The sequence below is a fragment of the Mirounga leonina genome, unplaced genomic scaffold, assembly GCF_011800145.1.
Source record: "Mirounga leonina isolate KUSES-001 unplaced genomic scaffold, KU_Mleo_1.0 Mir_170, whole genome shotgun sequence".
In the NCBI taxonomy this organism is placed as follows: domain Eukaryota; kingdom Metazoa; phylum Chordata; class Mammalia; order Carnivora; family Phocidae; genus Mirounga; species Mirounga leonina.
In genome coordinates, this window is record NW_023270433.1 from 36200749 (window position 1) to 36220554 (window position 19806).

General features: G+C 53.1%; 3 protein-coding genes across 8 annotated transcripts; all 3 read left to right on the forward strand.

The window, feature by feature from the left end:
- The first annotated feature begins 665 nt into the window (after positions 1 to 665).
- ARID3C (AT-rich interaction domain 3C) lies at positions 666 to 7053 on the forward strand. Of its 2 annotated transcripts, XM_035016675.1 has the most exons (7): positions 666 to 980; positions 2794 to 2866; positions 4685 to 4868; positions 5013 to 5308; positions 5884 to 6066; positions 6283 to 6372; positions 6833 to 7053. In XM_035016675.1, exons 1-7 carry the CDS (start codon positions 666 to 668, stop codon positions 6931 to 6933), a joined length of 1242 nt encoding a protein of 413 aa, XP_034872566.1. In that variant the 3' UTR covers positions 6934 to 7053. The 2 variants fall into 2 exon arrangements, with proteins under 2 accessions (XP_034872566.1, XP_034872567.1); XM_035016676.1 differs by lacking the exon at positions 5884 to 6066.
- Positions 7054 to 7938: 885 nt separating this feature from the next.
- On the forward strand, positions 7939 to 14918 carry DCTN3 (dynactin subunit 3). 2 transcript variants are annotated; one of them, XM_035016424.1, is made up of 7 exons: positions 7939 to 8092; positions 9365 to 9449; positions 10146 to 10232; positions 12243 to 12326; positions 13285 to 13343; positions 14345 to 14404; positions 14601 to 14918. In XM_035016424.1, the coding sequence occupies exons 1-7, from the start codon at positions 7997 to 7999 to the stop codon at positions 14688 to 14690; spliced, it is 561 nt and encodes a 186-aa protein (XP_034872315.1). In that variant the 5' UTR covers positions 7939 to 7996; the 3' UTR covers positions 14691 to 14918. The 2 variants fall into 2 exon arrangements, with proteins under 2 accessions (XP_034872315.1, XP_034872316.1); XM_035016425.1 differs by lacking the exon at positions 14345 to 14404 and having other exon boundaries at positions 7956 to 8092; positions 14542 to 14626.
- A 98-nt stretch (positions 14919 to 15016) lies between these two features.
- Positions 15017 to 18454, forward strand: RPP25L (ribonuclease P/MRP subunit p25 like). 4 transcript variants are annotated; one of them, XM_035016429.1, is made up of 2 exons: positions 15017 to 16082; positions 17660 to 18454. In XM_035016429.1, the coding sequence occupies exon 2, from the start codon at positions 17694 to 17696 to the stop codon at positions 18183 to 18185; it is 492 nt and encodes a 163-aa protein (XP_034872320.1). In that variant the 5' UTR covers positions 15017 to 16082; positions 17660 to 17693; the 3' UTR covers positions 18186 to 18454. The 4 variants fall into 4 exon arrangements, with proteins under 4 accessions (XP_034872320.1, XP_034872318.1, XP_034872317.1 ...); XM_035016427.1 differs by lacking the exon at positions 15017 to 16082 and adding an exon at positions 16109 to 16313; XM_035016426.1 differs by lacking the exon at positions 15017 to 16082 and adding an exon at positions 16110 to 16284 and having other exon boundaries at positions 17660 to 18453.
- Positions 18455 to 19806: the final 1352 nt, after the last annotated feature.

A 19806-nucleotide genomic window follows, 5' to 3' on the forward strand; every position in this document is an offset into this window, starting at 1 on the left:
TCAACCACTGTCTCACTATTTGTCTCTCTCTCCCCCTCTGTCTCTGTCCCTCTCTCTGGACTGCCTGTCACTCAGGTCTTGTTATTTATCTCTTGCTCCTCTATGTCTCTTACCTTCCCTCTCTACCCAGTATCTCTATCAATCTCATCTCTCCCCACTTCTGTCTCTCTGTTCTTGTCTCTGCCTGATATCTTTGTCTCTCCCCACCTCTGTCTCTCGTTGTCTCTCAGTCCCATCTCTATTTCTATTTCCATATCTCTCCTGTCATTGTCTCTTGCTTGGCTCTCGCTTGTGCTCTCGCTTGTGCTCTCGCTCTCTCCCCCCACCATTTCTCTCCATTTCTTGGTCCTTGTCACCCTCTCTGATCTGCTGTCTCTACCTGTCCTCTGTCAATGTCCATTTCTGTCCTTTTGAGTCTGGTTTCTTGTCTCTCCTGCTCTTCCTACCTCTGTCTCTGTCGATCTCTGGGAAAGCTATCTTTCTCCTTTTTTCTTATGGCCCCCCACACTTCCCTGAATCAATGACCACCTCCTCTTGTGCTGGGGGTTGTGGGGGCAGCAGGGCACAACACTCATAATTCCCACCCCCCACAGGCGGCCCTTTCCTCCAGGCCCCGCCTGGTGCCAGCCCCCCCACCAGCGGGGGGACTGCGCCTGGAAGCTGTAATGGAGGCCCTGCAGAGGCAGCAGGCAGCCCGCCTGGCCCAAGGGGTGGGGCCTTTGGCCCCTCCACACTCACTGCCACCACCACTACCTCCCTTGCCTGGCCCCCGGACCCTTCAGGCCCCTGAGGGGGTTTTGGGGGAGGTTGGGACTGAAGAAGAGGAGGATGCTGAAGAGGATGAGGAAGGGGAGGAAGCCGGGGCAGAGGAGGAGGCAGCCGAGGAGAGCCGTCCAGGGACACAGGGCCCCAGCTCACCTTCCAGCCAACCCCCTGGACCTCATCCCCATGAATGGACCTTCGAGGAACAGTTCAAGCAGGTAAGACCCCCTCCATATCAGGCCCTCTCCCCTTTCTCCTCTCTGGGAAAAGCAAAGCCAGGTGATTCTTAGCCCACCCACCCCCACTGCCCTCTGCAGGATGGAAAGACAGAGGCACAGAGACCTGGAGAGAGACAGGGGGAAAGACTGAAAGATAGAAGGTGACAGGGAGGGAGAAACGGACACCCAGAGACATGGAAAGAAGTGCATAGGCACACACTGAAAGGTGCAGGAGACGCCCAGAAACATGGAGGAGGCATGACAGACTGGAGGCTCTTGGTGAGGCTGGAAGGAAAAGTGGGAGGGGTGAGGAGCTTCAAGAATTCTTTTGAGGGAGTGGGATCTGAGGAATGGGGATTCCAGTGCCAGAACCATTTTACCCTACCTTCTCACACATCAAGTCGCAAGGTCATATTCCAGCAACCAGTGGGGGTTTCCTGGGCTGCCTATTTCTGTCTTTGGAAGCAGGTTGGAGGTTGCCATTCCTTTGGCAAGCTGATACCCCCCTCATCTCTTCCCTCTTGCATTGCCCTCATCCAAATCCTCTCCCTGGCCTGAGTTCTGTGGGTGACAGTTCCTAGTCTGTGATGGCCACGACAGCCGTGGTGTGACTAAAGGGCTCCTGTACAGCTGGGAATGACCAGATCTTACTCATAGAGCCTTAATTTGAGGTTCTTCCTCTCCGTGGAACCCATCTGAATGTTATTCTAAGGCACTGCTTCAGGCTGTCACTAGGAAGGTATTATGAAGGGCTCTGACTCTAGGTGTGCTGTTCTGGTGATGTTACTTGCAGGATGTTGGTCTTGGGTATTTTCCAGAAGTGTTCATCTGTGGCTAGTACTCTGTGGCTCTGTGACTGTTTCTCCTGAGCATAATTCTGGGGATTATTACTTGGAGAGCATGTTTGTTATTTGTGGGTATCCATCTAAGACTTTGGGCTCAGTTCTTGTGGGAGTGTAGGTCTAAAGTGGATCTCTGGGGTTTGTTACTCATGGGTGTTTGTTTTTTTTTTAATTCTGAGAGTTCTTATTGGGGGAATGGAGTGTTACCTATTGGTGTCACTCAGGGACTGTTATTCTGGGTAAATGAGTGTTACTCTAGGGATTGTTTCTCCTGGGTGGTATTGGGGAGGTGATACTGGAGATGGGGCTCCAGGTGACTGGAAATGCGTGGGATGACCTCTGGGCCTTTCAAGTTCTGACCCCACAGGTCCTGGGTGGTGCAGGGCCATTACCTCTGTAGCAGCCTTTGTAGTGGGTAGGTCACTGTCCCTGGAAAGAGACCAGAAGGTAGGCTGAGGGGCCCCAGGTTTCAATCCAGAAGCTTCTGAGTATCCACTCTGCCCAAGGAATGGGTTAGAGGTATCTCCGCCCTTCATCCCCAGCTCTGGTACATGGGGATGTGAAAAGCAAGAAGCCTTTGCAGGAATGAACAAGAGCAAATGAGTGCCTCAAAAACAGCTGTCAGTTTCCTCGGTATGACGCACTATCCTAGCCTGACTTCCTCCCTGGGACTCTGTGTATGCCCTGGAGGGCAGGCTGAGCCTCCTAAGCCTCCTCTCATCCCCTATTCCCCAGAGGGATGGTATGAGCTTCCCAGGGCCCCCCTGGCCAGTGGAGGGTCTGCGTGTATATCAGAAAAAAGTGCCCCTACCTACCCTCATGGGGAGAGAGTCTAATGCCAGGGAGTCCACATTTCAGACCCAACCCACCCTTTCAGCTGAGAACCCTTATTCAGGGTATAACCTGAGTTGGGGTCCCAGGGGGAGGGGGGCAGTCAGTGGAGCTGAAAAATGACCTCAGTCCTTCCCCAGCTGTACGAGCTTGATGGAGACCCCAAGAGGAAGGAATTTCTGGATGACCTGTTTAGCTTCATGCAGAAGAGGGGTGAGTGGGATGATGTAAGGGAAGGACCCCCACCTACCAGTTTTGAGGAAGGGAGATCCCAGGGTTTAGTTCCTAGGTTGGGTCCTCTCTGCAGAGGCCTGAGCTTGGCAACACCTATCCTTTGGGCCCTCAATAGCGTCTTTAACCTCTGACCCTGCCCCCCTCCTCCACCCAGGGATTAATTAGTGGCCAGCCCACTGGCAGGTTAACGAGTGTGGGATCAATTGGGAGGGTGGAGGGGGAACTGGTAGGGGGTTGGCCTGGGGGGGTCCCCAGGATTGGGGGGCTGGGAATGCCTTGTTCCTCTTTCAGTGGCCCTTTGTCCAGCCTTGTCTCTCCTCAGTTTCCCCTTGCTTTAGGCAGGGGACACCCAATGTGCTCCACAGCAGGAAGGACTGGGATTAGACTGAAGGAAGGACTTCTCAAGGGGTAGGCTGGGGACCATGTGAGTTGGGGTTGTGGAGGAGGGGGAATTCTTTTCCAGGAATCTCAGAGCTAGAAGAAAATGCAAGGGTCCAGGAGGCGATCAGGGTGGGCGGCAGTCCATCACTTAGGCTTCTCCCCAGATTCATGGTCCGAAGACTGACTCATTATCTCTCTCTACAAAGCTAATTAACTCACTCGGAGCTTGGCCTGATAAGCCACTAATTAACTAGCTGCACTGCACCCCCCTCCCTTAGTGCAGCTGCTGGTCAAAGTCCCCCAGGCTCCCACTGTAGGACCAGCACCCCTTTTGGGATCCTTTCTAGCCAGGGACCCTCAGTGGGGCCCCAGGTCTTTTTTGCTTCCCAGGGAGGCCCAGTCATTCTGGTCCCAATGTCCCCTCCCTCCCCTTCCTCAAGGTCTCCCCGCCACTGGGGAAGTGGGGTAGGGTGGTCTGAGCAGGTCCCAGCGTTTCCTCCATCACCCTCAGACCGGGAGCTCTGCCTCCCTCCGCTCCCTGCCTCCCTCCGCTCCCTGTGCTGGGGGAGGAGGTCCCGCGGGACCGATAATTTCCCCCCATTAATCAGGCCGCAGCTAATTGTTCGGGTCCAAAGGCGGCGGCGGAAGGGGACGGGATCGGTAAGGAATTAACTGGGGCCCATCGCTCAGCGCAGACAGGCCCCTTTGTCAGGACTGGCCGGCGGGGGCGGCGTGAGCTGCGGAGTTGGCGAGCCGAGGCGGGGGCTGCTTCTCCTTCCATCCGCCATCCGCCGGTCTCGGGCAGCCATCCCCCGGCCGCTGCTTAGGGGAGTCCAGCTCTTCAGCACTGTCCGGGAGTCCTTACTACGGTCTACCCCAGGGGTCGGCAAACTAAAGCCGGCTGGCCAAATCTAGCTGCCTGCGAGATAAGAATGGTTTTTACATTTTTAAATAGTGGAAAAAATTAAAAGACGAATAACATTTCAGTAACATTTCAGGACGTGTGAAATTCGAATTTCAGGGTCTGTAAATAAAGTTTTTATTGTAACACAGCCAGGCCCATTCCTCTAAATATCCTCCATACCTGCTTTCAAGCTACAACGGCAGAGTGGAGTAGTTCGGACAGAGGCGGTTTGGCCCTCAAAGCCTTTAATATTTACCGTCTGGACTTTTACAGAAGTTTACCGACCCCTGATCTAGCTTCCTGTCCTCCCTGCTACAGTGCAGGGCTTGGGGGCTCTGTGGGCTCTGCCTGGAATCCCACCTCCCCATCCCTCCCTCTTCCTTTTCTCAGAGGTCCCGCCCTGTACCCTGTACCCTGGCCTCGTCCAGGCAGCCGACTCCTTCAGTCCTTGAGGATGTCCGCAGGCAGGGTCTTAGTCTTAGTGTCCTGACTCTCTGTCCACCTCCCACCAGGGACGCCAGTGAACCGTGTGCCCATCATGGCAAAGCAGGTGCTGGACCTGTACGCGCTCTTTCGCCTGGTGACAGCCAAAGGCGGCCTGGTGGAAGTCATCAACCGCAAGGTGTGGCGGGAGGTCACGCGCGGCCTCAGCCTGCCCACCACCATCACGTCGGCAGCCTTCACTCTACGCACCCAGTGAGGCCAGGCGCGCGAGCGGAGCGGGGAAGGCTTGGGAAGGGGGCCACAGGGCGTGGAGGGCCCAGGGGCGGACGTTCCGTTGTGGGCTTGATCAGTTGGGTCCAGCCTCCCACCCACCCCTCCTTGTTCGTCCGCCCCTAGGTACATGAAGTATCTGTACCCGTACGAGTGCGAGACGCGGGCGCTCAGCTCCCCGGGGGAGCTCCAGGCAGCCATCGACAGCAACCGGCGCGAAGGCCGTCGTCAGGCTTATACCGCCGCCCCTCTCTACGGCTTAGCTGGGCCTACCCCTCGGGGAACTCCCGGCCAAATCTCGGGTTCTGGCGCCGCCCCGCCCACGCCCACGCCCACGCCCAGCCCCCGTCCTGCCCAAGGCTCCGCCTGCGGCCTGCCGGCGCTCGCCTGCGCGCAGCTGAGCCCGGGCCCCATTAAAAAAGGTGCGAGGGGAGAGAGGTTGAGGTTTGGGCGTCTCTGAGACCTTAGAGGGTGCGCTGAGATATAGAGAACATTAAAATGTGGCGACTCTGAAGTCTGGGAGGCATTGAGGTCTGAGGGCAGCAAGGACTGACAGGGCACTGGGGTTTGCTGACCGCTAAGGTTTAGGGGTACTGAGGTTTGGGGTCAATGAAGCCGTGGGAGGTCTGGGGTACGGGTTCCTGCTGTGTGGACCTGAAGCTCAGAAAAAGGTCCTTTATCTAGAGGAGCTCCACTCCACACCTGTCCACCTAGGGCTCCTGTTTGCATGTAGTTTTTGCCTCCTGTGACCTGTATTATTTAATAACTAAGAACAAGGAAAGGACCCACATCATCTTGGACCAACCTAGACATATATATTGGCCCTTTGGGCTCCCCAGCTTCAGAGCCTCGAGGCTGAGACTTTGGATGGGGGGTGGGCGGATCAAAATTGGTGCTTCAGCTTGGGTGACCTCCACTGGTCCCAGGCCTGGGGGGAGAACCAAATGCAGAGGCAGAGTTGGTTGGTCTAGGAGAGCCTAATGACCTGTTCTTCCAGAGGAAAGCGGAATTCCAGCCCCTCGACTGGCACTGCCTGTGGGCTTGGCTTTGGGACCTGCAAGGGAGAAGTTGGCACCAGAGGAGCCCCCAGAGAAGAGGGCTGTGCTGATGGGGCACATGGATCCACCTCAACCTGGAGCTCCCCCCAGTTTCCTGCCCCGTGGCAAGGTTCCCCTGAGGGGTGAGGAGGGGCTTGTTGCTGAGAGGGCTTCGGACCTGTGCACTGAGGGAGGACATAAATGTTGGAGGTGGGGCAGAAAGATCCCTCAATAGACAACTGTGTGATTGTAGGTATCGGGCTGAAGTGGAATGGGGGCTGTCTATAAGGATGGAGGGGGGAGCTTATAAGTCTGTAGTCTGATTCTCCAAAATGTGACTCCCTGCCCCTCCTGGACAGAAGAGCGGCTGGATGGGCCTCTCAGTCTGGCAGGCAGTGGTATCAGCAGTATCAACATGGCCCTAGAGATCAACGGGGTGGTCTACACTGGTATGGGTACAGCAGGCTGTCTATACTGGCATGAGGTCAGGGGTATTTGCTCTGGCATGGGGATTTTAGATTTTTTCAGCTAGCATGAGGTTCAGGGATATCCAAACTTGCATGGGTAATGTGGGCTTCAGGGGATTGCTACAATGGCATGGGTTAAAGGGGTGTCTACAATGGCATGGGGTCTAAGGCATGACCTCTCTGGCATGGGTACCATGGGATGTCTGCCTTGTCATGGGCCTATGTATCAGTGTAAATATTTCTTGTTTACCTGTTTGAGGGTATCTATATTGGCATAGGAGTCTCCACTGACCTAAGGGGTTTGTCCTCGTTGGTTTGTGACAGGGATATGTGTGTGGTGTTCTAACAATCAGGACACTGACTTTTGTTTTCCCCTTCTGTTTCTGTGCCTACCCCCTCCTGCCTGTGTTTTCCCTCCACCATCTCCTCACCCCTTTGTCAGGTGTCCTCTTTGCCCGTCGCCAGCCTGTGCCAGCTTCCCAGGGCCCAACCAACCCTGTACCTCCACTCCCTACAGGGCCCCCTTCCAGCCCCTCACCCTGAGAACTCCCACTTGGAATTAAGAGTCCCAGCCCCCCACATCTTGATTCTTCCAGGGTGCTCACTCTAGGACCCAGCCCTGGGAGATGACCTCCACCCCCCCACCATGCCATGTGGGCTTGAAGCCAAAGAGGTTTGTTTTTGTTTTTGTTTTGGGGTTTTTTTTATGTTACATCTACCTCATTGTAAAGGGAGAGCATCTCCTCCCTGGCCAACCCCAGCAGCAGCTACCAAAGAGTTCTGCCCCCAGTAACCCCCATCATCTCCTCGTGTGCCTCCCTGTGTCAGTGTCATCTCTAGGACCCCACCTCTTCAAATCAGACCTGCTTCCCTTCAGAAGCCATGTGAAGGGTTAGGTTGGGGTGTTGTGAAGGAGTCGTCCCTCAGGTCACATCTGAATAATAAAGGTGCAGTCCCTCCCTCTCCAGTGCCTCCTCTCCTTTTTGTTTGGGTCTGGGGGTTGGGGAGGGATTATGTGGTATACACAGGGTGTGTTGGGCCAGGGTTTCTCAGAGGGGAAGACAGAACAGCAAAGGTCCATGAAAGTAGAGGGGGTGGAGTTCATGAATCAGACTGCCTGAGTGCAAATCCTGATTCTACTAGTAGAGTGCGGAGTGGCCTTGGGCAAGACATTTAATTGCTTGAACCCTAAAAGACTCCTGAAGATTATGGCATCTCACGGAGTCTCCTACTGATCTAAGGGAATGGACCAATCCTAAAAAATAGGTGTATTTATATGGGCAATCTCGGGGAATGGGGTGGGAAACCTCTCTGGTACCCTGGAATTAGAAGAAAGGCAAAAGTTTGTCTGGACAAGCAGAAGCTGGAAGCTAGGGTAGGGCTCGACAGCTGCAAGGTTGGCTAGGGTAACCGTTGCCTAGGTAACCAGACAGCTTTTGACACCTTTCACGGGTCCTGCCGGTCACTTCCGGCATCGGAGGGCTGAATCGTGACGCAACTTCCCGTATCGAGGTCCGCCCAGGCACTCGGATTAGCCCGCCTTCTCTATTTGGCCGGATGTCCCGCCCTCTGGCTGTTCCCCGGCTGAGGCGGGGCGGCGGTAGCTATGGCGGCTGTGACCGATGTGCAGCGGCTACAGGCCCGTGTGGAGGAACTGGAGCGCTGGGTGTACGGGTCGGGCGGGCCGCGCGGCTCTCGGAAGGTGAGCGATCTGGGATCCAGTGCTCTCTTTCTGGGGCAGAGCAAGAGCGGTCTACTGGCCTGGTCGTCGGGATGGATGCTACCGCTCCAGTCTCATCTCCCGCAGCCCGGCCTTTGAAATAATAAAGGTTCGAAACCTTGCAGAGCTTATCGGACCCTCGGGGTCCATTTCCATGGAGGGCATTGCGGGTTATTAGGACCGATTGCGATGGGCTCAGTGTGAAATGTGACTAAGACTCCGCCTCTGTCCTCGCGGCCTAGCTGGGGAGACCTGACACACTCGAGAAGCTGACTAACGAGAGTTTCAGTAAGAGCTGAAGTCCGCAGTGGAAGGGCCGTCACAGAGCCCTGCGTAACTAATTGCTAAATACTGTACAGAAAGAGGTCCATGGGACGCCAGAGGAGGCAGAGCAAAGGTGGATAAGGAAGGCTCCAGGGTTGGGAGGTGAGGTCTGAAAGAGCCAGGACTAAGAGGGGAAGGGATTGGGTACTGGGTGTTGAGATATGGACCGGCAGTCCACACCAGTGACTGAATTTTGACAACTGTGAAGCTTAGTTCTCCCAACCCCCACCCCCTCACCCCCTTTTTACTATGGGAAGACCTTTTACTGAAGGTGGAGTGTCAGGCATACCCTGGAGTTAAATGTATCAGAGGTAATGATGTCTTTTTGTACACTTCTTGTGGAATTAGTTGTCACTAGCAGATTATGCCCCATTTGAGAACTGATTTCTCAAAACATTTGCTCCGGTTGACGTCTATGACACTAAATCCTTGTTTTCCTCCTATCGCTATGGCTGTTGCTGCTTAGTCCTGTTTGCCTCCCCATATATTTGGCCCTTGAATATTGGCATTCCTTACTCTATATTCTAAAACCTGGGTGAGATCATTCACTCCCATGGTCTCTCCCTTTGTTTGACCCTTTAATATCGGGATTCCTCACCCTCTACCCCTAAAGCCTAGGTAGGTTCAGCTAGAGAGGTAGGAACCAGGGAATAGAATATATAGGATATGCTAATGCCCTATGAAGTCTAGTATAGTTAATTACCTCCCTAGTCAGACTTGAAACTTCCCAGGGACTACATGATTATCTTCCCCTTCACAGTGAGGATTCCCAGAAGGTGGGGTTGCATCTCCCTTAAGAAAAGAGAAGGGGGCCAACCTACTTTGCTGGGTCAAGGAGACTTGGGAGTCTGAGGGAATGAGTGTTCTTTACCTCTTTCAAGCCTTGAGTCAAGAGGTGAATTTTGGAATTAACTTTCATTCCCCTTACAGGTGGCTGATGGCCTAGTCAAGGTACAGGTGGCTTTGGGGAACATTGCCAGCAAGAGGGAGAGGGTGAAGATTCTGTACAAAAAGAGTAAGTGATTCCATAGGGTGCCTGCCTGACCTCCTTCCCATGCCTGTGCTTCCTGGGACCTGGCCCTTGCCCTCCAGCCCAGTAGGTCACTGGAATTGCCCTATGGGGATAGAATGTGAAGATTTTTCCCTGCTGAAATGGTGAAGTGGGGTGTTGTGCTTAAACTCCAAGCCCATGACAGTGTCCTAAGTTATGGGATAAGAGTTCTGCCTCAAAGGCCCTCTTGGTAAAGTAAGGAGGAGAGGTATGGGATTTCCATAGGCAAGGTTCAAAGGCAGGAAAGAAATTGGGCCTGAGAACCCCAGGCTTTTTTAGCCATACGTTTTTGATTATGTCAAAGCAAGCAACCTAAAAATTTGAAAAAGCTCTGACTTGTCTTGGTGGCACTGAGGGGCAAGGGACCTTCCACCTTTGGTGAAGATAGGTCAGTGGGAATGCTAAAGGCCCCAGGATGGTGGAGGCAATTGTGTTCCCAGCTGTAAAGGCTGAGGTTAGCCAGGAGGTGGTCAGAGGGGAGAGACAGGGAGGTGGGGCCTGATGGAGGCCTGCTGATGGGCACTGTGGATGTCATCTCCTCACTCAAGACTCTCCCCAAGGTTGACCACTAATATCCTTCTAATATCCCCTAATATCCTTCATAAGTCAGATTCCCCACTCCCCAGCCCCATTCCATTTTCCATCTTGCTTCTTTTCTAGTTGAAGACCTGATCAAATATCTGGATCCTGAGTACATTGACCGCATCTCCATACCTGATGCCTCTAAGCTGCAATTCATATTAGCAGGTAGTGCTGGGCAGTGTGTGCACATGAATCTGGGGATTATGGATTGTGGGGGAAGTTGGGCACAGAGATGGCCTCTCTGCCAGTCCTCTCATGGATACAGCTCTGGAAGCTGCTGTCTGGAATTCTGGCCTGGCTCTGGGCTGAGACCTGAGGTCATCCTGTAGTCCTCTAGTAGGCCTTGGGTGTGGTATCATTCTGAGCTAGCTGCAGGCCATGGTGCCAACAACAGTGGGAACTACTCCAGTGTTCTTTTTTTTTTTTTAATATTTTTTATTTATTTATCTGAGAGAGAGAATGGGAGACAGAGAGCATGAGAGGGGGAGGATCAGAGGGAGAAGCAGACTCCCCGCTGAGCAGGGAGTCCGATGTGGGACTCGATCCTGGGACTCCAGGATCATGACCTGAGCTGAAGGCAGTTGCTTAACCAACTGAGCCACCCAGGCGCCCCACTACTCCAGTGTTCTATCAGTGGTCTGTCTCTAGGATTTTCCTTTAGAACCTTCCTCACTTCTGCTCACTAGACGGGGGAGCTTCTAGGAAAGGGTGGGAGCAGAGCATTGCATTTGGGAGAGGTTAGAATATTGGTATGAGTTTCAACATTTTTCTTTCATGTGAGAAAGCACTGGGATTTCGGAGTTCTAGGCAGGGACTATTGACTTGGCAATGTCTGCTACTCAGTTTAGTCAGCCACTCCATCAGGTAAGGTTTGCAAAGTACCTGTGTTTGTTCATTCATTCAAAAGATGTTTAATGATCGATCATCTACTGTGATCCAGACCATCCTTGGTGTGAGGTATACGGTGGTGAACCAGAACATCCCTAAACCATTGCTATGGCTCAGGTACCAAGTTCAGGAGATCTTCTCCTACACCGACTATGGAGTCCAGCCTCTCCATCCCTCCCTGGCCACTGCCTCAGTGTCTGTCCCCTCATACATGAATAGTTGCAGTCTTCTAAGTCCTCTTCCTGACCCTAGTCTTTCCCTTCTTGCATGTGATCCAGTATCCTCTTCCCCAAACACATCTCCAACATGCTACTTTGTCTACTTTGGAACCTCAGCATCTCCGTCTCTCTCCTTGCTAGAATAAAATCCTAATTCCTTAGCCTGCCATTCAGAGCCTTCGATAGTCTATGGATCTATGTTCCCATGCAGCTCTGTTTCCTGTGCTCTCTTTGCACCAGTTCAGCCAATTGAATTCTTGTTTCTCTATTATTTGATAAGCATCCTTGCCTCCAAATATTTGACATAACAGTCATCCCTTCTTTTTTTTTTCTGAAGATTTTATTTACTTATTTGACAGAGAGAGACACAGCAAGAGAGGGAACACAAGCAGGGAGAGTGGGAGAGGGAGAAGCAGGCTTCTCGCTGAGCAGGGAGCCCGATGCAGGGCTCGATCCCAGGACCCTGAGATCATGACCTGAGCCGAAGGCAGACACTTAACGACTAAGCCACTCAGGCGCCCCAACAGTCATCCCTTCTTGAATGTGCTTCCTACTCACTGCAACCATTGAAATCACCTATGCCAGGTCCAGTCCAGATCCTGCTCTTCTCACTGGGCTCTGCTGTTACTGCCCCAGCTCTCCAGAAGCTTGCCTGTCAGGACCACTGAGCAGAACCTGCCTGATATTCTGCCAAATGTCTCCTCTTTCATACCTTCCCAGGAGTCCTTGGGCATGGAGACCCAAGTCTGAAGTACTTTGTCTCCTGTGGCATCACTGAGTTTGTTGATAGGAGGCTAGAGGAAGAGGCCTTAGAGTTAAAACTTTAAGAAAGGTGGGATTTGAAGAAATTTAGAGGCTCCTTGGGCTCAAATGGCTCATACCAGAGGCACCTAGGAGAGGTGGGGGCAGAATGGGTGAATGTGCACCTAGAGAAGGGGGCAATGGGCAGAGTAGCTGGCCCATGCTCCAGGACTCAGCCATCTCCCCTGCCAGGGCCTCAGCCCCTTGCATAGGAGTTGCAGTGCCCAGGCTTACCTCACTGCCACTGTCTTGTCTGTTTTTGCCTCAGAGGAGCAGTTTATCTTATCCCAGATTGCACTCCTGGAGCAGGTGGAGGCTTTGGTGCCCATGCTGGACAGCGCCCACATCAAAGGTACCTCTTTGGGGCTGTAGCTCTACTCTTCTGCTTGGGGAGGTGGGTGGATGGCCAGGACTTCCCTGTGCCTCAGGTTCCCTGGGTTCAAGCTTAGTCTGCTCCTTGTCTCTACCCTCACTCTGGGGGTACCTGCTACCTGCACTGGGATTAAAATGGCCAGAGCAGAGAGTTCAGTTTCAGAACCTCAGGCAGTTTGGACCTAAGGACACTAGTCTAAGTCCAGCAGCCCCCAACTCTGGGTATTCCTTCTACCTTCTTCCTCACCCCCTCAGCATATGTTCTGCACGGTGCTGCGTAGCCCAGATATTACTGTAAGAGTTTCTGCCAGGCATGTGAATGTGTGTAAATTCTTCCCACCACACTTCCCAGTGCAGTCCCTGGGCCTCTTTTGACAAGCAGACAGTGACTTTAATTGAATCCAGATATCCATCTTGTCTGTCTCTGGAGGTATTTTTTCCTAGTTCCCCCTCCCCTCCCTTGCTGAGGGTCTGACAGCCTTAAGCTGTGGGCCCAGCATGGTGGCCAAGGCTCTGGGTGTTGGATTCCAGGTGTCTAGCTTAGGAACTTGGCATTCATTCTCAGCCCACCTGCAGGCTCTCTCTTCCAGGCAGACCTGGTCCCACTGGGCTGAGAGCAAAGAGACAGATCCCATGATAGGCAAAGCTTTCTTTACTTCACCCTGCTTACAACACTGGGGTGGGGGCATGGGGCAACTCTGGGGACCCCAAGGTTTTGTTTTCTCCTAGGAGCCTGTATCTTCGCCGCCTCTGGGTCCTAGAGTAAGACTGGGGTGGGCAGGGAGCCCCACCACCTTTAGCTGCAGTGGTCGATGAAGCCTGGCGTTTGCTTAGCTTCTCCACTCAATACTCTAATCCTGCTGAAGACCTAATAGACTATTGAGCAGTCCCGGGGGAAAGCACAAGCATCATCGGGCAGTGCGTGTTGTGTTTTACAGCTGTTCCTGAGCATGCTGCCCGCCTGCAGCGCTTGGCCCAGATCCACATCCAGCAGCAGGTATGGGAGGGGTGAGGACTGGAAGGGAAAGTAGAAGTGGTGAGGCTCCTAGTCCCCACCCCTGCCACCTGAGGAAGCAGCATCAGGCTACCCTCATGTTAGCTCCAGGGGAAACTTGAAGGTTTATTCTTTATCTTCCATCTGCCTTAAGTCTCTTGCCTCTCTGAGTAGGACTGTTCTGAGACACCAGAAGGTTGATGATGGGAGGTGCCCAAGAATTTCTGGGGATTGTGTGTCCTTGACATTGAGTGGAGGAGCTGTTTTTTGTTTGTTTGTTTTGTTTTGTTTTACCATTCCCAGGCCTTAGATTAAAGTTCAAAGAGGATTCAGATAGGGCGCCTGGGTGGCTCAGTTGGTTAAGCGACTGCCTTTGGCTCGGGTCATGATCCTGGAGTCCCGGGATCGAGTCCCACATCGGGCTCCCTGCTCGGCAGGGAGTCTGCTTCTCCCTCTGACCCTCTCATGCTCTATCTCATTCTCTGTCTCAAATAAATAAATAAAATCTTTAAAAAAAAAAAAAAAAGGATTCAGATATAGGGGACAGGGAAGGAGGAGACATATACTAGCAGGAATGTTTCCTTAAATGAGTGGTCACTCCCCCTTAGGGCTGCTGTTAGGGTACCCATTCTGGAGCTTGAAAGTGTCCCGTTAGAAATTTGTTCCTTTTTTTTTTTTTAAAGATTTTATTTATTTATTTGACAGAGAGAGATAGCGAGAGCAGGAACACAAGCAGGGGGAGTGGGAGAGGGAGAAGCTCCCTGCTGAGCAGGGAGCCCGATGTGGGACTCGATCCCAGGACCCTGGGATCATGACCTGAGCCGAAGGCAGACGCTTAACGACTGAGCCACCCAGGCACCCGAAATTTGTTCCTTTTAGCTCTAGGGTTAAACACTACTTTTTCTAGGCTTTATGGGGAGTGAAGGTCCCTGATAAGGCAGGAAAGTTAGTGGGAAGTGGGGGCTTTATCCAACTCCTTTCTCTGCCATACGTTGGCCCCATAGGACCAGTGTGTGGAGATCACTGAGGAGTCCAAGGCTCTCCTGGAGGAATACAACAAAACTGTATCCTTTCTGCTCAGCCAGGCCCCTAAGGAATGCTGTCCAAGGCCCTGTCCTTTTGTTCAGTCTCCAGCAGCTCTGTCTGTTTCATCCCATCCCAATGAACCTTTCTATTCCCCTCCTCCCCAACCCTTTGGCAGATGGAAAATCTCTCCACTACCTCATTCAGGCTCTTGTTCTCACCTTGACCTGCCACCAGACAATGCTTCTCTCCAAGCAATTTGTGCAGTGGGATGAGCTACTTTGCCAGCTAGAGGCCGCCAAGCAAGTGAAGCCAGCAGAGGAGTGATGGCTGCTTCCCATTCCTGGGTGGCCCAGGACAGCCAGGCTCCAGGGCCCTGTGCTAAACTGCCTTTGTAACAGGGCAGAGGCAGCTCTGTATTTATTGGATTCGCAGCCTACCTCTCTGCGTTCAGGCGGGGCTCTGAGGTCAGAGGTCTGGCTACTTGAGGTTTGCTATTTGCACCCCCTCCCCACATCAGTGTCCTATTCCAGTGACAATAAACTATAGAAATCACTGGAGGAATGTGCCAACTTCCTGGTCTGTGATGGGAATGATGGTGAGGATGGGGGTGGTAGAGGGCAGAATTGTCAGCCTTTCTAGTGGTTGGACCAGGAGCTATACTCATCCTGGTCTGGCTTTCTGGGGGATGTAGAGCTCTCAGGACAAATGCTCTCATTTGATCGATATGGGTGGAACATTTGTTTGTGCACCCATTTATCCCACATTTATCAAGTATCCTCTGTATTTCAGATACCATGCTAGGTGGGGAGGATGTGATCCCTGCCTTGCACAGACTAGCTAGGGAGATGGTCAAAGAAAAGAGCCCACCCACCAACTGGGTCCTTTGGAGCACAGAAGAGGAAGGGTTGCTGCGCTGGAGAAGGAGGGAGCCTGGTCATAGAGCGGAGACAGGGATTGGTGCCTCACTGCACCCAGTGTTTGCTGCCCCCTTGTGGTCTCAGGGAGTGCCGTTGCCCCAAACCCCTTTACAACGGCCTGCCAGCCCGCGCCACTCAATCTGCACGGTTTCGCTAGCGTCTCAGATTCAGCACGTCCTAAGACCGAAACCTGGGACTCATCCTAGACTCTCTACTTCTTCTCAGTCCAGACAGTCACCAACTCACCAAACCTACCTCCTAATATCTCCCAACTTAATCTACTTTTCTCTATTCCGACTGCTATTTCTGTTTCATTCTCAAATCATTTAACAAATATTTGAGCGCCTATTACACGCTAGGCACCGTGCGAGTCTCCGTGGACACGCCCCCAGCACCCCGCGGCCTGTTCACCGGCGGTTGCTGCCCAGTTTCCCCATCTCACCCCCTTTGTCGGCAGCCAGAGTGAGCTGTGCGCACAGACTGGTTTGCCTGGCCCCTAATGAAAAGCCTCCGGTGGCTCACCATGCCCACAGAATGAGGTCGAAGCGCAGAACTCGGTGACCAAGGCTCTCCCCCGCGCAGCAGCAACCACTTCAAACGGAACCTCTTGCCCCGTCAAGTGAAACCCACTGCGTCGCCTTTGCTATTGCAGTGCGGTCTACTGGTGACTCCGGCCCTGCCATCGTCTCAGGACCGGATCCTCCCCATCTTTGGGACGCGAGTCTCTGGTGGCTCCTCTCCGCAGTGCTCTTCTGCGCCCCGGTAGCGGTGCCCCAGGGCGTAACAGCGGAGACTGCCTGTATGTTCATGTCTCAGGGTGTCCGGGCTCAGCTCACCCCTAGCCGACCAGGCTGTACTCCGTTTTCCCGCGGAGGCCCCGCGGGCCACGGCCCGCAGGTCCCGCCCCTAGCCGGCGTGCGCGGCCCCGCGGCTTCGGCGCGCTCCCGGCGTGCGCGCCATCTTGGCTCCAGATCGAACTAGAGGCGTGAGCGGCCGGGGCGGTGAGAGCTAGAGCGTAGCGGCGTTGCGGGTCGGTGGTGCGGTTGTCTGGAGGTCGAGGGAGGAGAGGGGAGGCTGGCTTCTTGGCCTCTGCGGCCTGCTGGGCCTTGGAGTCCGCCTGTGGCGGTGAAGGGGGCCGGGCTGTGGACTCCACAGCAGGAGTAGCCCACGCAGCCCTCCGCGTCAAGCCTCTGCTTCCGTGTTTCTGAGTGACCTGGGTTGGGGGCATCGACCCTGGGAATCTCCGGGTGAGGGGTGCTCGGCCCTATTCTTAGGATCCCGGAGTAGGGGAGGGCTTCAGTTCTGTTTGAGGAGCATTTGGAGGAGGGCTCTTGGCTCTTGCCAGGGAGCTTGGAGTGTAGGAACCTCTGCGAGCGGAGTGACGGGGCCTTGTCCCTGTCTTAGAGAGCTGTGGGTGAGGGGCGCTCAGTCTTGTTTTCAAAAGTCTGGGGCAAGGGTGTAACCAGGGTACAGGGATGCAGAAGCACCTGGCTTTGGGGGTCCCAAACAGACCAGGTTCTGCCACTCCCGGCTGACAAAATCCAAAGGCAGAGACGACTGGTGGTGAAACAAGAAAGGAATTTATTTCAGTGGGGCCAACACTAAGACAGCACACTAGGCTCAAAGACTGTCTTCAAAGGGTTGACAGTGCTTCTAGGTTAATATAAGGAGAATGTGGGACAAAGGTCGGTCTGTAGGTGCAATGGGCAGTAAAGGGCAGGTCCATCATTGTCTTGGGGCCAATCAGAGGGGGTCTTGCTGGCCTTAGGGCAGTCGTTATTGCTTGAGGGGTAGTTTTGGTTCCCATCAAGAGATGCTTTGCCTGCAGGGTCTTTTGCCTGTATTAAAAGATAAGCTAAAGGGGTGCCTAGCTGGTTCAGTCAGTAGAGCATGCAACTCTTGATCTTAGGGCTTGTGAGTTCAAGCCCCATGTTGGGCGTAAAGCTTACTTAAAAAAAAAAAAAGATAGGCTGGAAAAAAGATAAACTGAAAAGAACTTTATTAGAAAGTACAGTTGAGGTGAAAATGGAGGTACTTGAAGTTCTCGTTCAAGGGCGCAGCCCTGTCCCAAGGAGCTCAAGATGAGGGGGCTTGGCCTATCCTAAAGAGCCCAGTGTTTGATGAATTTGGTCCTGTGTCAGGGACTCTAGGGCGGAGGGAGGGTTATGGCCATGTCCAGAAGAATGGGGTGTTTGGGATACTGCCCTTTCCCAGGGTAAAGTAGGCATGGCACCTGTGCTGAGAAGCCAAGGGTGAGGGGATACAGTCCTGTTCCTGGGAAGTCTGGGATGAAGAGCAGGACCATTTCCTGGAGAGCTGGGGTTGGGGGATGGCTTGGGGCGTATTGCCCAGCATTCATCTGACACTTCCCTGCAGTGGACCGTGAAATTCAGACACAACAGCAAGTGGAATGGAGCACTACCAGAAAGCTGGCTCTGTGGAACTCCCAGCACCTTCTCCGATGCCCCAGCTACCTCCTGATACCCTGGAGATGCGGGTCCGAGATGGCAGCAAAATCCGCAACCTACTGGGGCTGGCACTGGGTCGACTGGAGGGTGGTAGTGCACGGCATGTGGTGTTCTCAGGTTCTGGCCGCGCTGCAGGGAAGGCGGTCAGCTGTGCTGAGATTGTCAAGCGGCGTGTTCCAGGCCTGCACCAGCTTACCAAGCTGCGCTTCCTGCAGACCGAGGACAGCTGGGTGCCAGTCTCACCTGACACTGGCCTGGATCCCCTCACAGTGCGCCGCCATGTACCTGCAGTGTGGGTACTGCTCAGCCGGGACCCCCTGGACCCCAATGAGTGTGGCTACCAGCCTCCAGGAGCACCCCCTGGCCTGGGCCCCACATCAAGCTCCAGCTGTGGCCCACGACCTCGAAGAAGGGTTCGAGACACCTGGTCCTGAAGATCTGCCAAGCAAGCTATTTTCCAGGCATGAATGTCTGGGATGGCTTTGCCTTCTCTGAAAAGCCTCTTGTAACCGTTCAACATCCCCACCAAGACTTGAATCCACAGAAGTGGGCCTCCCTGTCCTGCTTCCTCTTCTCTCTGGTGTGTGAAAAGGGACAGCTATGAAGAGTTACAGGTGGGGCGCCTGGGTGGCTCAGTTGGTTAAGCGGCTGCCTTTGGCTCAGGTCATGATCCCAGGGTCCTGGGATCGAGTCCCACATCGGGCTCCCGGCTCAGCGGGGAGCCTGCTTCTCCCTCTGACCCTCTCCTCTCTCATGCTGTTTCTCTCTCGCTTGCTCTCTAATAAATAAATAAATAAAATCTTAAAAAAAAAAAAAAGTTACAGTTGTGCGGTCTCAGCTGGGTTCTGGATTGCTTAAGAAGGGTTTATTTGGCATTCTACCTACTGTACCTCTGTCCTTTCTTCTGACAGATCCAGGGAGTGGGTTAGGAAATAAAGGTTCTGCCCATTTGTCTGATGAGCCTCTGCTTGACCTGCTATGTGGAGGTGGGATTAAAGGAGGGGGAGTCCCTGTACCCCTCCACCCCACCCCTGGTTTAGGGACATTTTCTCTGCAGGATTTATTATAGTATAGTGATTAAGGTCATGGTCTCAGGTACCTACTGCCTGGATTTGAATCCTGGTTCTGCCATGTGCTAGTAAGTTACTGCTTTGTGACCCTGGGCAAGTAGTGCTCTGAGCCTTAGTGTTTCCATCCATAAAACAGGATATATGCGGTGCTTACCTCATAGGGTTGTTAATGAGGAGTAAATGTAGAAATATACACATATGACTTTTAGATACCACCTGGGCATTGCTATATAAATGTTAATTGCTATCATTATTAATGACTCTATTTACAAACATTTTTTCCTATCTTAAAAACATAGCTCATGGGGCATCTGGCTGGCTCAGTTGGAATATCATGTGGCTCTTGATCTCAGGATCATGAGTTCAGGGCCCATGTTGGGTGTACAGATTACTTAAATAAATAAGCTTAAAAAAAAAAAAAAAAAAAAAACCAGGCTCCTGGGTGGCTCAGTCGTTAAGCGTCTGCCTTTGTCTCAGGTCATGATCCCAGGGTCCTGGGATCGAGCCCCACATCAGGCTCCCTGCTCGGCGGGAAGCCTGCTACTCTCTCTCCCACTCCCCCTGCTTGTGTTCCTGCTCTCACTATCTATCTGTCAAATAAATAAATAAAATCTTAAAAAAAAAAACCCAAAAACATAGCTCAATCTCGTATCTCCTCTCCAGGTCTCATCCTTCGTTTTTACCCTTTGCTTATCCTTTTCTGTCTCAAATTGGCCATAGACTCTCAGATTCACCATGGTAAGGCCAGGGGCATGAGGAGAGAGGTGAAGATTGCAGTGATAGCCAGGAGTCTGCTGGGACCAGAGCAGGATTGTGGGCAGTGGTAGATTCAGTGAAGAGTTGAGTCAGGTGGATCTCCCACTGGATTTTGAGGTCTTCTCCAATGTATACAGTAGACTGAGTGTCCAGTCACCAGGAAAGCACAAACTTGGGGCTCTTCTGGGCTCACATTGTGGCAGGGAGCCCAGCAATTTGAGAGTTGTGA

Bases quoted from the DNA above. Each gene is read 5' to 3' on its own strand.
- RPP25L (XM_035016429.1), top strand. From the start codon at position 17,694: ATGGAGCACTACCAGAAAGCTGGCTCTGTGGAACTCCCAGCACCTTCT.
- DCTN3 (XM_035016424.1), top strand. From the start codon at position 7,997: ATGGCGGCTGTGACCGATGTGCAGCGGCTACAGGCCCGTGTGGAGGAA. The intron at 9,450-10,145 runs GTAAGTGATTCC...CTTCTTTTCTAG, and splicing joins GAAGATTCTGTACAAAAAGA to TTGAAGACCTGATCAAATAT. The intron at 13,344-14,344 runs GTATGGGAGGGG...TTGGCCCCATAG, and splicing joins AGATCCACATCCAGCAGCAG to GACCAGTGTGTGGAGATCAC.
- ARID3C (XM_035016675.1), top strand. From the start codon at position 666: ATGGAGGCCCTGCAGAGGCAGCAGGCAGCCCGCCTGGCCCAAGGGGTG. The intron at 4,869-5,012 runs GTGAGGCCAGGC...GTCCGCCCCTAG, and splicing joins GCCTTCACTCTACGCACCCA to GTACATGAAGTATCTGTACC. The intron at 6,067-6,282 runs GTGAGGAGGGGC...CCTCCTGGACAG, and splicing joins TGGCAAGGTTCCCCTGAGGG to AAGAGCGGCTGGATGGGCCT.